Raw genomic sequence first — 14998 nt, 5'->3', positions numbered from 1 at the left:
TTGTCAATGTGTCCAGTTCTCACATTATGCATTCTTGCATTCCATTTGCTATTTTTACATCTTATCTCAAGATTCCTGTATTCTTATACACACACCTGTTGTGCTTCCTCCTAAGTGATTGGTTCTCATTCTGTGGCTGCGCTGCTTGTGAAAAGATGTAAACAACAGCTAATGTTTAAATATATATTGATTGTAACAAGATCATGCTTATAACTGAGACGTGAATCTGTACAGTATGTGTACGTGTGTGTCCACACGAACGAGCGCAACAGCACAAAAACCCTCAGTAGAGTTTATGGAAGGTGGTGAAATTTAAAGTGCAAAAGCACATTCTGTTATTATTTGCATTACCTAGTTGCCTATTACAGTTTACATTCCCAAAACTAATGAAGCAATCACTCTAGTGTATCTCGGCGCATTAATAGAGAGCGTTTTTCTGTGTGTATCCAGAGACTGAGGCCGTTTAACATGAGCCACCATAACACACATTTCACGGTAATATATCCCTACCTTTTGTTCGAGCCGAGCCGCACTCTAAATCAGTAGTGTCAAGCAGCAGTGTGCAGGAGCAGGAGCAGGATATGTACTGTGTATATATATATATATATATATATATATATACAGTGAGGAAAATAAGTATTTGAACACCCTGCTATTTTGCAAGTTCTCCCACTTAGAAATCATGGAGGGGTCTGAAATTGTCATCGTAGGTGCATGTCCACTGTGAGAGACATAATCTAAAAAAAAAATCCAGAAATCACAATGTATGATTTTTTAACTATTTATTTGTATGATACAGCTGCAAATAAGTATTTGAACACCTGAGAAAATCAATGTTAATATTTGGTACAGTAGCCTTTGTTTGCAATTACAGAGGTCAAACGTTTCCTGTAGTTTTTCACCAGGTTTGCACACACTGCAGGAGGGATTTTGGCCCACTCCTCCACACAGATCTTCTCTAGATCAGTCAGGTTTCTGGGCTGTCGCTGAGAAACACGGAGTTTGAGCTCCCTCCAAAGATTCTCTATTGGGTTTAGGTCTGGAGACTGGCTAGGCCACGCCAGAACCTTGATATGCTTCTTACAGAGCCACTCCTTGGTTATCCTGGCTGTGTGCTTCGGGTCATTGTCATGTTGGAAGACCCAGCCTCGACCCATCTTCAATGCTCTAACTGAGGGAAGGAGGTTGTTCCCCAAAATCTCGCAATACATGGCCCCAGTCATCCTCTCCTTAATACAATGCAGTCGCCCTGTCCCATGTGCAGAAAAACACCCCCAAAGCATGATGCTACCACCCCCATGCTTCACAGTAGGGATGGTGTTCTTGGGATGGTACTCATCATTCTTCTTCCTCCAAACACGGTTAGTGGAATTATGACCAAAAAGTTCTATTTTGGTCTCATCTGACCACATGACTTTCTCCCATGACTCCTCTGGATCATCCAAATGGTCATTGGCAAACTTAAGACGGGCCTTGACATGTGCTGGTTTAAGCAGAGGAACCTTCCGTGCCATGCATGATTTCAAACCATGACGTCTTAGTGTATTACCAACAGTAACCTTGGAAACGGTGGTCCCAGCTCTTTTCAGGTCATTGACCAGCTCCTCCCGTGTAGTTCTGGGCTGATTTCTCACCTTTCTTAGGATCACTGAGACCCCACGAGGTGAGATCTTGCATGGAGCCCCAGTCCGAGGGAGATTGACAGTCATGTTTAGCTTCTTCCATTTTCTAATGATTACTCCAACAGTGGACCTTTTTTCACCAAGCTGCTTGGCAATTTCCCCGTAGCCCTTTCCAGCCTCGTGGAGGTGTACAATTTTGTCTCTAGTGTCTTTGGACAGCTCTTTGGTCTTGGCCATGTTAGTATTTGGATTCTTACTGATTGTATGGGGTGGACAGGTGTCTTTATGCAGCTAACGACCTCAAACAGGTGCATCTAATTTAGGATAATAAATGGAGTGGAGGTGGACATTTTAAAGGCAGACTAACAGGTCTTTGAGGGTCAGAATTCTAGCTGATAGACAGGTGTTCAAATACTTATTTGCAGCTGTATCATACAAATAAATAGTTAAAAAATCATACATTGTGATTTCTGGATTTTTTTTTTTAGATTATGTCTCTCACAGTGGACATGCACCTACGATGACAATTTCAGACCCTCCATGATTTCCAAGTGGGAGAACTTGCAAAATAGCAGGGTGTTCAAATACTTATTTTCCTCACTGTATATATATATATATATATATATATATATATATATATATATATATATATACACATACATATACATACATATGCATACATATAGTATACATACATACAGATGTACTGGTAACTCATGTCTGATCTGTGAACTTTAGAGTCTATCATCATTTCTATGCAGTGAAAAGCAAGGAAATTAGCTTCCTACCGATGTTAATTGCAGTAATGTCTTTTTATCCAGATGGCCCAGCCTGAACGTGCTGAACGTCATTTTAATTTTTTGAACATGTAAATGGTGTCAGTTGAGGCACCACATTTTCATGCTCAAGACATATTTTAGACAATTAGCTTGTCCAATGGGTAATCACAATATTCAGGGGTGTTAAACACTGCAACGCCACAAAAATGGAGAGAAATCTGTTTTGATACAGGCTACAGAACAAAATGATGTTAGTATCCAGCTTTAGATTTTTGTAATTTTTAAATATGTGCCTTATCTAAGTTGTAATAAAGTACATGTAGGCACCTTTCAAATTCTGACGTGTATGAACAGAAATTAGTATTTGTGTATTTATTAGTCACAGATATGGCTTGCTCCTTTTTCCGTAACGCATATTTAAAGTATTACTTCACCCAAAAATGTATGTTGTGTCACAATATACTCAGATATTAGGCAGAATGTCTGAGCTGCTCTTTTCTATACAATGGAAGTGGATGGTGATTTATAATGCAAAGCTACAAAAAGGACAAAAAAGGTCAATAAAACTTTCACAAAAAAATCTGGTTCTATATTTCAGGTCTCTGGAATTTTAACGATAGCTTTGCAGGAGGAACAGATTGGTCTGAAAATTCAATGATCTAGTAAATGATGGCAGAATTTCCCTTAATAAAACCGATCATGGACATCATTTCTCTCTCTCTCTCTCTCTCTCTCTCTCTCTCTCTCTCTCTCTCTCTCTCTCTCTCTCTCTCTCTCTCTCTCTCTCTCTCTCTCTCTCTCTCTCTCTCTCTCTCTCTCTCGCTTGTGTTCACGTTTCCAGGTTCCAGCCGGTAGGCCTGGTGGAGCGGATCCAGGCCATTGCCCAGAATGTGTCCGACATGGCTGTACGAATGGAGCAGATTCTGAAGAAGACTAACATCCCAGGCAGAGGTGAATCTTTCTCTTACCACTTTTGTTTGGCTGCAGAATGAAGCTCTATTTTGTTAGGCATCTTGTTAAAAAGAAACATCACATATGAAATCTCTTTAATATCTCAGTTGCTCCTTAAAACAATGAGACAAAAAGTGGGCAAATGGAGACTTTTGCTTAAGTCTCTTGCTTCCTGTTCAGTCACGTATTGATTTTAAAACTCTCATTCTAACTTACAATACTGTGCAGGGAATGGCCCCTTCTCATATCTGTGACTTAGTTACCCTTTACATGCCTTCTCGTCCTTGTAGACTCAAATCTATGGGTGAGAGAGCTTTTTCAGTTGCTGCACCTAGATTATGGAATTGAATGCACTGCTGTTAGAGATGCTCCAACATTAGACAGTTTTAAATCGTTTTTAAAAACCTAAAATTGCTTTTAAAGATTGAGATGACTCATATTTTATTGTATTTATTAGTTCTGTTGTATTGTTTAGAATTATCTATTGTTGGGGACTGTATTAATGTACTTTTGTACTTTATTTGTTTTATTGTCATCCGTTTGTAGTGCTTTAGATACTAGAAAAGGGCATTATAAATAAAATGTATTATTATTATTAACTATATTTACAAGCTTATTCTAGCATAGCTAGGTTGCAAGGTAGGCCAACTGATAGAGTGATGTACTTGCAACGCAAAAGACTGGGTACAAGTCCAACCAAACAATGTCATTGACATGTGAGCTTAAAGTGTCATAAAAGCAGCACAAAATGATTTGGTTGCTTCAGCAATTGCACATTAACCTCACATACACTTTTATGACACTATCAGTTAAGCTTAGGTTTAAGGTTTAGGGTAGGGTTGGCAGTTTTGTTCATTTAAAACTTGATAGTCAAGTCAAGTCATTTTTATTTGTATATCACTTTTCACAACACACATCATTTCATAATTTTTCAGTTTCAAAAATCATTTGAAACTGTAATATCTATAATGTCTTACAGTGATAATTGTGTAGTTTGATTAAGTATGATAGAAAAATGTGTATAGAAATTTAATAATTAAATAATAATTGAATTTAGAACCCATGTGAGCAAGCTGAAGGCGAATGTTGCAAGGAACACAAAACTACATAAGATGTTGGTTAATGGAGAAAAATAACCATGGGAGAAACGAGGCTCACTGGGGGGGCCAGTTCCCTTCTGGCTAAACAACATGAATATAATGCCAATGTTAGTTATCTGTGTGCAGTGCAAGTCTTGGTTTTAAATTTGTAAAGTAAGCATTAAGGTCCAGTGTTTAAAAAATACAATATTTTTTATGAACATTAAGATTACTGACTAATGTCTTTGAAGTACTTCCTGGATTAACTGCAGAAGTTTACACAGATTAATTGATTGTCCTTTGCTAGTTGGCTGATCGAGGATTTTGTTGGCAATTAAATTATAGTCTATGTATTCCATTTCAAGAGTGTAGTCCATCAATAGACAAAAGTGATGCAAGCAGAGATAAATTATGAGGTGCATTGCAGTTCAACGGGCAGGTCATTTCGTTGAGGTTCATGGGGTCCTCCTAAGTCCAAGTTTCAGGCAGTGGCGTATGAGGTATCCAATGTCTTACAGCTGGAGTTGGCATCAGTTCATCCTCTGAAGTCAAAAATCTGAAGTGATATCTGGCTAGCACTTTGCCGTCATGCAGTTTGTCATCATCTCTCAGCAACATGTAGCAGTGGAGACCGACATGGCTCCATGGCTCTGCTTGCCATGCCAAGTCTCTACACCTGCCATGGCTAGTCAAGCTGCCCTGTCACGTCAAGTTGCCACGGCCGCCCTGTTATATTATCGCCACGGACCCCTTGCCATGTCAAGTCACCATGTCTGCCACCTCTGTACCCCTTGGGTCTCTGCTTCCACGTCCTCCCTCACCAGGCCATGTTCCAGGTCCTGCCTCTGCCAGACCTGCCACCGGCTCCTCCCTGGTTTCCTAAGCCACGCCGGTCTCCAGATCCTCCGCCGGTCCCACCATGGTCTCCAGCCCCATCTGGTCCCTGTGTTTTTCAGGATTCCCCTCCCCACCCAGCTCCCTGATGGAACTTATTTTGTTCTGGGGTGTTGGAAACCACCCCTAGGTGTATGTCACGTATACTGTAAATCTGTTTTTTTTTTTTCACTTTTAAGTTTATAAGTTCATGTCTTTTATTTTGTTAAATTTACTTCCTGTTTTATAGTCACGTGTCCATATCATGTAGTTTCCTGTTCCCTCATGTGATCTTGTCATATGTTTCCCCTGTTCATGTATCTTGTTTTTATTGTTTCATTGTTTGAGTTCTTATTAGCAGTCTTGTCTTTTCATTAGTTAAATTGTATTAGTCTTATTATCTTGTTTACAGTTCTGTCTGTTGATTGGTTGTCACTGTCATGTGTTTACCCATGTCCATGTATTTAAGCCCTCATGAGCCATTGTCTTTTGTCAAGTACTGTGTTAATGTAACGTTGTTTGGTTGTCAAGTCAAATCCATGTTTATGTTTTGGTTTATTTCACTTTTGTATTTCATGTTGTTTGGATACATCACTTATCTTGTAAATATACTGCACTTAGGTTCTTTACATCATCGTCATCTTCATCTGCCTGTCATTGCTTAGCGACATTACAAGGATCTTCTTAATAAGCGATTTGATAACTGCCCATTTTAAAGTTAAGGATAGCAAGGAGTTAATAATATCAAGAAGAGGATCTGAGAATACTGGGAATACCTCTTTTAAGAGCTTACTTGGTATTGGCGCAAACATAATGTTGTGGCTTTTGATTTTTTTATAAGTTTTGTTAGCTCTTCATGACCTATGACAGCGAAGAATTGCTCGTGAGCAAAATTATGAGACACTGTTTTCTGAGGTGCTGTGACAATTTTATATCTGATTATTTAAATATGATCAGTAAAGAAATTCATGAAGTCATTACTATTGTGCTGTGACGGAATATCTGGTTCAGTCGATGCTTTATTCCTAATCAATTTAGCCACAGAACTGAATAAACACCTAGGATTGTTGTGGTTATTTTCTATGAGTTTGCTAAGATATGCTAACCAGACAGCTTTTAGTGCCAGTCTGTAGCTACAGACACTATCCTTCCATGCACCACGAAATACCTCTAATTTTGTACTCTTCCACTTGCGCACCACTTTCCGAGCTGTTCTCTTGAGAGCATGAGTATGATTATTGTACCACGGTGCAAGTCTTTTTTCTTTAATCAAAGTGGGTGACATAATCAAGAATGCTAGAGAACACAGTATTTACATTTTCTGTTATTTCATCAAGTTCTTCTAGACTTTTTGGCTTACTGAGTATGTGAGACAATTCTGGAAGATTATTAGTGAAGCTATCTTTAGTGGTTGAAACAACAGTTCTACCTGAACGATAGGGTGGTGTAGATTGTGTGACATTAGCTGATCGCAACAAACAAGAGACATGGTAATGATGTCATCGCTCTACGGTAGAATTTCTATAGTATCAACATCAACTCCATATGACAGACAGTAGATTCGTTTAAACTAATATACTCATCTGGTTTAAGCCAGATTTCAGTCAAATAAAGCGCATCCAAACTTTGATCTGTAATAATTTAATTTACAGTGCTTTGGTAAAAAGAGATCTTATGTTTAGTAGCCCTACTTTTATATGAAGTTATTTTAAAGTTAAAATAAGTTTTTAAGTTTTTTTTTCTTTCAAGTTTGACCTTAATACAAATTTTTCTAAATGATTTAGTGACAGTTTTGTGTTTAGTAGTTCGGGGAACATACAGAGTCTTTATATGATATTTAGGCGATACAGTCTCTATGTGTTGTAGTTTATGTGATCTATGTGATGTCTCAAGGCAGCTAGCAGATGTTTGGTTTTACCAGTTTATCTTCTTCCTGCCTGGGACCCAGTTAGTCAAATACAATCATTATTAAGTCTATGAGCCAAATTACTAGAGAGGAGAGTGGCACCTTCCCTGGAGGGATGGAGTCCGTCTCACTTTAGCAGGTCAGGTCTACCTCAAAACTCTTCCAATTGGCTACGAATCCTATGCTATTCTCCAGACACAACTCAGATATCTAGCGGTTCAGTGACACTAAGATAATAACCTCTTGAGCTGGGGAGGAGGACATGGTGAGGGGAAAAAAAGAGTAGGGAGAAAGGCCAGGCAGAGTGACAGTGAAATAGAGAGAGGAGAGAGAAAAAATTGCTCACCGGTTCCCAGACACGCCATCGCCTGGTCTACGACCAATCCTCTGGCGGATGACAGCCATTCCTCCCCGAGCGGACAGCAGTGAGTCCTCGACCACTGGTGGATGGAACGCCCCTCCGCTACAGGCGGCCGGCAGTGAGGCCCTCCTCCCCTCATGGACAGCAGCCGTTCCTCAGCATCCAGCCGGCAGAGACTCCTCAGTCCCCCAGCGGACGGCAGTGGCGAGGACTCCATGGCAGTGCATCCCTCCTTCCTGTGTTTCGGGACCAATGTAACTGTATAAAGGATGGGCAAGGAGGAGGCGGGAAATAGTAATAAGCAGTCAAAGTAATATTTCATTTAAACAAATAGACACATATACAAATGTACACATGACAGCTGCATGTCACTCTTCTCGGCTAATTAGCCCAATTGGGGGCTGGCCATGCTTTGTCACTGCCAGGCCCCGGCCCCGCCCTCCTCCTCGTCACACCTACATTCCACAGCAATCCATTTTGCAATCAAGTTTGTCAGTCTGTCTGAGGAAAAAGGGCATGGGACACTTTCTTGCTTCTGTTGGTCATGTACACGTGTCAAATGCAGCATTTTAGGATGCTGTTTTTATTTTTAAATATTTTATTTAACCTTTATTTATCCAGGTAAACTGTTTGAGAACCACTTCTCATTTACAAACATGACCTGCTAGCTATTGGTAGAGTGATGTAGCCAATTCAGGGATGGAGATTATTAGGAGGCCATGATATATAGGGGCCAATGGGGAATTTGGCTAGGACACCAGGGTTACACCCCTACTCTTTACGAGAAGTGCCCTATGATTTTTAATGACCACAGAGAGTCAGGACCTCAGTTTAACGTCTCATCCAAAAGACAGTGCTTTTTTTTTTTTACAGTATAGTGTACCTGTCACTATACTGGGGCATTAGGACCCAAACAGACCACAGGGTGAGCACCCCCTGCTGGCCTCCCTAATACCACTTCCAGCAGCAACCTTGGTTTTCCCCAGGAGGTCTCCCATCCAGGTACTGGCCAGGCTCAACCCTGCTTAGCTATAGTGGGGAACCAGGCAAGAGCTGCAGGGTGATATGGCTGCACAGTTCAAGTTAAATACAATTTGAAACTTGAAACTTAGTCTAGATCCCCCTGTATTTGTAATTGTGCTTCATCCAGCTGTTGTTGAACACAAAAATGCATCCTGCTGTGTGCCCTTTCCTCATTTTGTGCTGTCTGCTCTTGGTAGGTGTGGTTTGTTGTCTGCAAAGCTGCATGTTACCTGACTTCTGAGGCTCTATACAGAGGTAGGATGAAAATAAGTACGTTTTCAATTGTGCTGAGACCAGTTTCCGCTAAGAGTTGCATTCATTCAAAAAGGCTGTCAGATAAGCCATTAAGTGATTAGACAGAAAGGCAGTAAGTCAGCAGCTTACATTTTCGGATTTGGTCATGGTGAATGACGGGGAGTACAGAGAATGGTTTGATCCAGAGGCAGGCTCTGTCGATCGTACTCGTTCCCACAGCTCTGCATCACTTATGTGTAGATAGCATCTCTGTATTACTATAGTAATATTGGCAGAAACAATAGTTTTAATGCAATTAACTTTGGTGTTATGATGGTAATATGGTGGTATTATAGTAACCATGGTTAATGTTGTGGTATTGTAAATTTACAACAAAATCCATGTGGTGAAACTATGGTTACTGTAGTAAAACCAAGGTTTTTTCTAGGGTAAGATTAAGGTTGGGTTTATGGCTAGGTGTTAATGTGGTGTGTCTGTGGGACTCTAAATAAACACAATAAACACACTGCAGTGATGCCCATTTACTGTATATTAGTATTTAAATATGGGTGCAAATAGTATCTGACACTATTTGCACCAGGATTGATACAATCTGTGACCGAGAATAAAACCAGCTTCAGAGCAGGTAAGCCATGTAGTTTAAGTTGTTATTGCGATGAACTCCAGGAAAAAATTATCCACCTTCTTGAGACAAAAACCAGAGATTGTTCAAACTAAACTTAAACTTACGCACATAGCCACTGAAACCGTCTTGGTAGGTAGGAACATTTCAGGGGAAATTATTAATTGCAACATTATATGTTTCATATAATTAATTGCAATGAATATGTGCTTTAAAACTGACAGTACTGCTAAAAAAAAGTTTATAATAGTTAGAATAACAGTTATTTTCCCATTTTCTTTAAGCCCTCAGCAAACAAGCTAAAGGCGACTGTGACAAGGAAAATAAATAAATAAAATAAAAACTCAATGATATTTCTAGTTTGTGGACAGAAAAATTAAATAAAGGTCTTCACAATAAATGTACATATAGTGTGCAAGCATGATTTAGCTATAAGGCATAATATAATATAGCTCAATAACCTGTAGGCTGTTTACAATTTTACAAGAAACATAGCAGCTTTGCTCAGTATTATAGTCTGTGTGGCCACAGGTGTGCATTTATTAGCACTTTACAATGACTTTGAATGCTGCTCATCCAATCAGAATTTGGAGTTGTAACAATTTCTAAACGTAGTTAAGTATATATTCCCTTTTTAATAGAGATTTACAGTAAATTAGGGATGAGAGAGTGTGGAATGGGACATATTGCAGTCCAGACTATAATCTGCATCACCAACATCAAACACTTGAAGACCACATCATGCATACTAACCACCATAGCATGCATACTAATACACTATCTGTATGCACCATGACTCAGACTTATGTATTTTGAAATTAATTCACCTCTCAATTACAAATAAGGGTGTCCAAAATAATTAGAAGGAAAAAATATTTAAAAATTCTAGTTGTGGGAATCTAATTCATATGCAAAGTTCTTAAAATATTTCTATTTGTATTGGTTTCATATGCTTTTGTATTCTGTATTCCATTACAGTTACAATTTAAATCATTGGTAATTAATTATAATACAGTTACATTCAAAAAGTATTTTGATTACTGAATTGTTTACTTTGCATTTTATTGTCATTTGATTCATTTAATATTTAGTCCTTTTACATGGAAATCATTTATACATATAAATGATGTGATCCAAAGTGCATTTGAACAGTGGTGAAACACTTTCTTATGATGTGTTACATTCATACGAGCAGACAGAGAATTAAGTTTGAAGTATGTTTGGAGCAGAAGAAAAATAAATAAACCTTTTGTAAATTGTCAGCTTTACAAGATCATGTAGATTTACACTCTACAATATCAGGAAGATAAGACCTTTCCTCTCTGAACATGCCACACAACTGCTCGTTCAGTCACTTGTCTTCACTAGACTGGACTACTGTAACTCTCTCATTGCAGGCCTTCCTGCATGTGCTATTAGACCTCTGCAAATGATCCAGAATGCAGCAGCACGTCTGGTCTTTAATGAACCTAAGAGAGCACGTTATACCACTCTTTGTCTCTCTCCACTGGCTGCCGGTTGATGCACATACTAAATTCAAGGCCCTGATGCTGGCTTATAAAACAGTCACTGGGTCTGCTCCATCATACCTAAAAACATTTATGCAGAGCTACGTTCCCACCAGAAGCCTGTGGTCAGGAACGTCGCCTTGTCGTACCAAAACAAAGAGGCACAAAAACACTTTCCCGGACTTTCAGTTTCATCATACCACGTTGGTGGAATTACCTTCCCAACTCAATCCGGGAAGCTGACTCACTCTCTATCCTCATAAAAACGGCTAAAAACACATCTTTTCCAAGAGCACTTAACCAGTCACTAAAATATATATATATTTACAATTATTGTTGCACTTAAATCTGTTTTGTATACTATTCTGATGATAGTGAAACTTTGTAGTATGGCACTTTTCGTACCACTGTCTCCTTAAGATGATTCGCTTATGTTTTCCTCTTTTGTAAATCGCTTTGGATAAAAGCGTCTGCCAAATGAATAAATGTAATGTAAATGTTACGCTAAGCTAAAATACTTTTTCTAGCCATTTCCATGCACATGTTACCAGACACCATCATATCTTTTTATAAACAAAAATCAAGGTAGATCATAATGTATTTTGTTCTAGTAAGAACTTTGATAGTAGGGCAAAAATCATATTCTTGATTATAATTTTTGTATTGTTTTCCTGTAAAAATATCTAAAGATTCTTAAAACAATTAGATCTTGTTTTAGAAACAACACTGCATAAGATGTTCATGTTTTTCGGAGAATGTATTTTTAACATATGTATTTTGTCTTAGTGTTTAGAATAAGTTACTGACCTTGAGTAATCTAAAGTATGTTACAAATGACATTTTACAGCATGTATTCTGAAATCTGTAGTGCAATACATTTCAAAAGTAACCCTCCCATAAGAGACTGGTTGACTTTGACACACTATCTGTGATATTTTCTCATTACATGACAGCAAAGTTACTTTCTGCATGTTGGTTGCACTACCATTATCTTGGACACACAAATTAGTCATTGACCCCCAAATAGTTCACCCACTATTTCATCCATCTTCTTTTCCATATACCATATTGCCAACCTGTTGAATAAGGTTGGAACATTCATGGAAGGATGAGTACAAGTCGTGCTGTTCTCTGCCATTGTGGCTGCTGTTAAACTGATAAAAGGTTTTTCTCTTTGAACAAGTAAACCACAAGATGACTGTTGTGTTTGATCTACTGTGAAATGGCTTTACAATGGTGCCAGCAAATTCAGCAAAGTACAGATTAAATTACATTCTGTTGAGCTATTGTAACCTTCAATGTCAGCCCGTTCCTTCTAAGAACCAAAAGTGGCTTACAGAGGACAGTGTTGTTCAGTATTGACAGATGAGTCTCACAAAAGCACGTTCAAGTCATATTTCACCTGCCTATCAAAATAAAAGAACATAGAATGATGAAGATTTTTTGCATTGTTACATTATTTTTATGATGAGCACAAATAATAATAAATGCTCTCCTCAGTAGTAGCCTTGTAACATAACTTTTTATTTGTAGCTTTTCAGTACAAAAACTGTTTTAAGTTGCAGGGTTGCATTGACATCAATTTTCTATGTGTTGCTTGCAAGTGTGTGTGTGTGTGTGTGTGTGTGTGTGTGTGTGTGTGTGTGTGTGTGTGTGTGTGTGTGTGTGTGTGTGCGTGTGTGTGTGAGCGTGTATTTATCACTTTGTGGGGACCAAATGTCCCCATAACGATAGTAAAACCCGAAATGTTTGACCTTGTGGGGACATTTTGTCGGTCCCCATGAGGAAAACAGCTTATAAATCATACTAAATTGTGTTTTTTGAAAATGTAAAAATGCAGAAAGTTTTCTGTGAGGGTTAGGTTTAGGGGTAGGGTTAGGTTTAGGGGATAGAATATAAAGTTTGTACAGTATAAAAACCATTATGTCTATGGAAAGTCCCCATAAAACATGGAAACACAACATGTGTGTGTGTGTGTGTGTGTGTGTGTGTGTGTGTGTGTGTGTGTGTGTGTGTGTGTGTGTGTGTGTGTGTGAGAGAGAGTAAGAGCAAAGAAAGAAAGATCAAGGGTGCTTTACACATATATTACAATTAATAATGAATAATACATAGATTGTTTGTCATTTATATCCGAATTGCATAGCCAATATATTTGTTCCCTTTACAAAAGGCTTCACTACGATATTGCGCTGCTAAGCGCTACGGGAACAGCTTTCGCTGTGAGCCGAGCTGAATAATGTGTGGAACACGTCAATGAACATTGACCGGAATTTATAGCCTCGGCTGATGTAATCATTAGATGCACCTGAGGCCAGGCTATAAATGGATACGTCACCAGGTGTCGTCAGAAACTCTTTTTTTTCAGAGCGATTCTGTTTCTGTGTGTTTCACACACCCTGTCAAAACTTTCTTTCCTCTGTTAGGAGTTAGAATCAGTTAGACAGTGTGCAGTGAACTTTGTTCTTTGTTCTCTTTTCTCTTCTGTTTAGAAAATATATATATATATATATATTTCTAAAAAAAGAGAGAATGACTGAAAGCCGCAAACGGTGCGTGTTCCCCTCTTCTCGCTCTATAGCTGAAGACGACACACATCAGTTTTTGCTGTTTGTTTGGGAGCACGCTGCTCTCGCGTGGCAGCAGGGTGGGTGCGAGCACTGCGATTTGCTTTAACAGGCAGAGTGCGTCGTGCTCGCCTCGCTTGCTTCCGGGAGTCAGCACTCTCGAAAAGAAGATCGTTCGTGGGGCTCTTGCATGGTTTTGGCTGAGGAGCAAAAGACGGGTTGATCCCTTTCTCTCACTCTCTCCCCAAACCCAGCTGTTTCTTCACATGATCTCGACACTTCTTGGTGGATCGCTATTCTCTTCCCGCCTCCGAGCTTTCCGTCTGCGATAAAAAATCTACGGAGGAATTGCTCGATGTTGTTACTCGTGCGGTTGCCAGATTGGTCTGGCCACACGAAAAAGAGACCCCCAAACGCTCCAAATTAGGGGATAGATTTTATCTTCCAGTCTAAGAAAGGGAACGCCTCATGGGTTCCTTCCCTTCTTTGATAAACCTCCATTAAGAGCTTTTTCGCTCATGGAGAACCCCTAAAAAAAAAATATATATATATATATATATATATATATATATATATATTTTTTTTTTCTTCCCGTGTTCACATAACCTCGACGTCATTATATTCGACTGTCGTGGGTGCTGAGGCACGGCGGTATTCAGTGATGCCGCCGGTCGAAGAGACGCTTGCGGGCTATCTCTCGCCGGGCTCGGCATCATCACTTAAGAAGCCCTCGCACCCCTCAAAGCCTAGTAGGACAACCTCCACTTTAGTGGGAAGGGCTTATCAAGCAGCAGGTCAGGCTGGTGCTGCTCTGCACACTATGCTGCTCTGCACACTATGCTGTTCCTCCCAGTTGGGTGTTTTCGCTGTTCCTGCATTTTATTCAGGACTCGAAACACTCGACAACCCCTCAACAGGAAGTGTTAAAATATAATACCCATCTCAGAGATCCCGACAGCGTGGGAACTTCTGCCAGATATATTATTTTCTGTGGGTCTTATAAGGGCGTCAGGATTTAATTCACTCGCCGCTTTTCCATGTTTCAACGGCATGTTCTCACTACCGTGAACCGGATTTCTTTTTATGTAAAAAAAAATATATAACTCAATCTCCTGGTTAAAGGGGCCATGGTATGTGTTCCCCTTCCAGAGAGAGAGTTAGGTTATTACACTAAATACTTCCCGTTTCCCATGGAGGGTGAGGGGTGGCGTCTGGCTTAGATCTTAAAGCTTGAACTACCCGTGGGTGTTCAAGTCCAAGATGATGCCTGTCAAGACGGTCGTGTCTCAAGCCCTACAACTCGTTTGGCTGGTCACCATCGATCTTATGACGCACTTCTATACTTCATTTAGAAGTTCTGCCACAACATGGAAATTTCCTGAGGTTCACTTCCTGGGGCGAAGTCTTCCAGGGTCAGGTTCTTTCACTCAGCCTAGCCCTTTTTACCCGCACATT

General features: G+C 39.5%; 1 protein-coding gene across 1 annotated transcript in view; it reads left to right on the top strand.

The window, feature by feature from the left end:
- Positions 1–14998, top strand: part of LOC127648066 (alpha-1,6-mannosylglycoprotein 6-beta-N-acetylglucosaminyltransferase B-like) — a 206345-nt gene that overhangs the window by 58065 nt on the left and 133282 nt on the right. Inside the window, 2 exon segments of the mRNA XM_052132658.1 lie at positions 3250–3329; positions 4137–4185. Of these exon segments, the coding sequence (XP_051988618.1) occupies positions 3250–3329; positions 4137–4185 (129 nt within the window).

Source organism: Xyrauchen texanus, chromosome 8 (assembly GCF_025860055.1).
Source record: "Xyrauchen texanus isolate HMW12.3.18 chromosome 8, RBS_HiC_50CHRs, whole genome shotgun sequence".
In the NCBI taxonomy this organism is placed as follows: domain Eukaryota; kingdom Metazoa; phylum Chordata; class Actinopteri; order Cypriniformes; family Catostomidae; genus Xyrauchen; species Xyrauchen texanus.
Note: the sequence above shows the minus strand (reverse complement) of the source record. Positions and strands in the feature narration are given on the sequence as shown.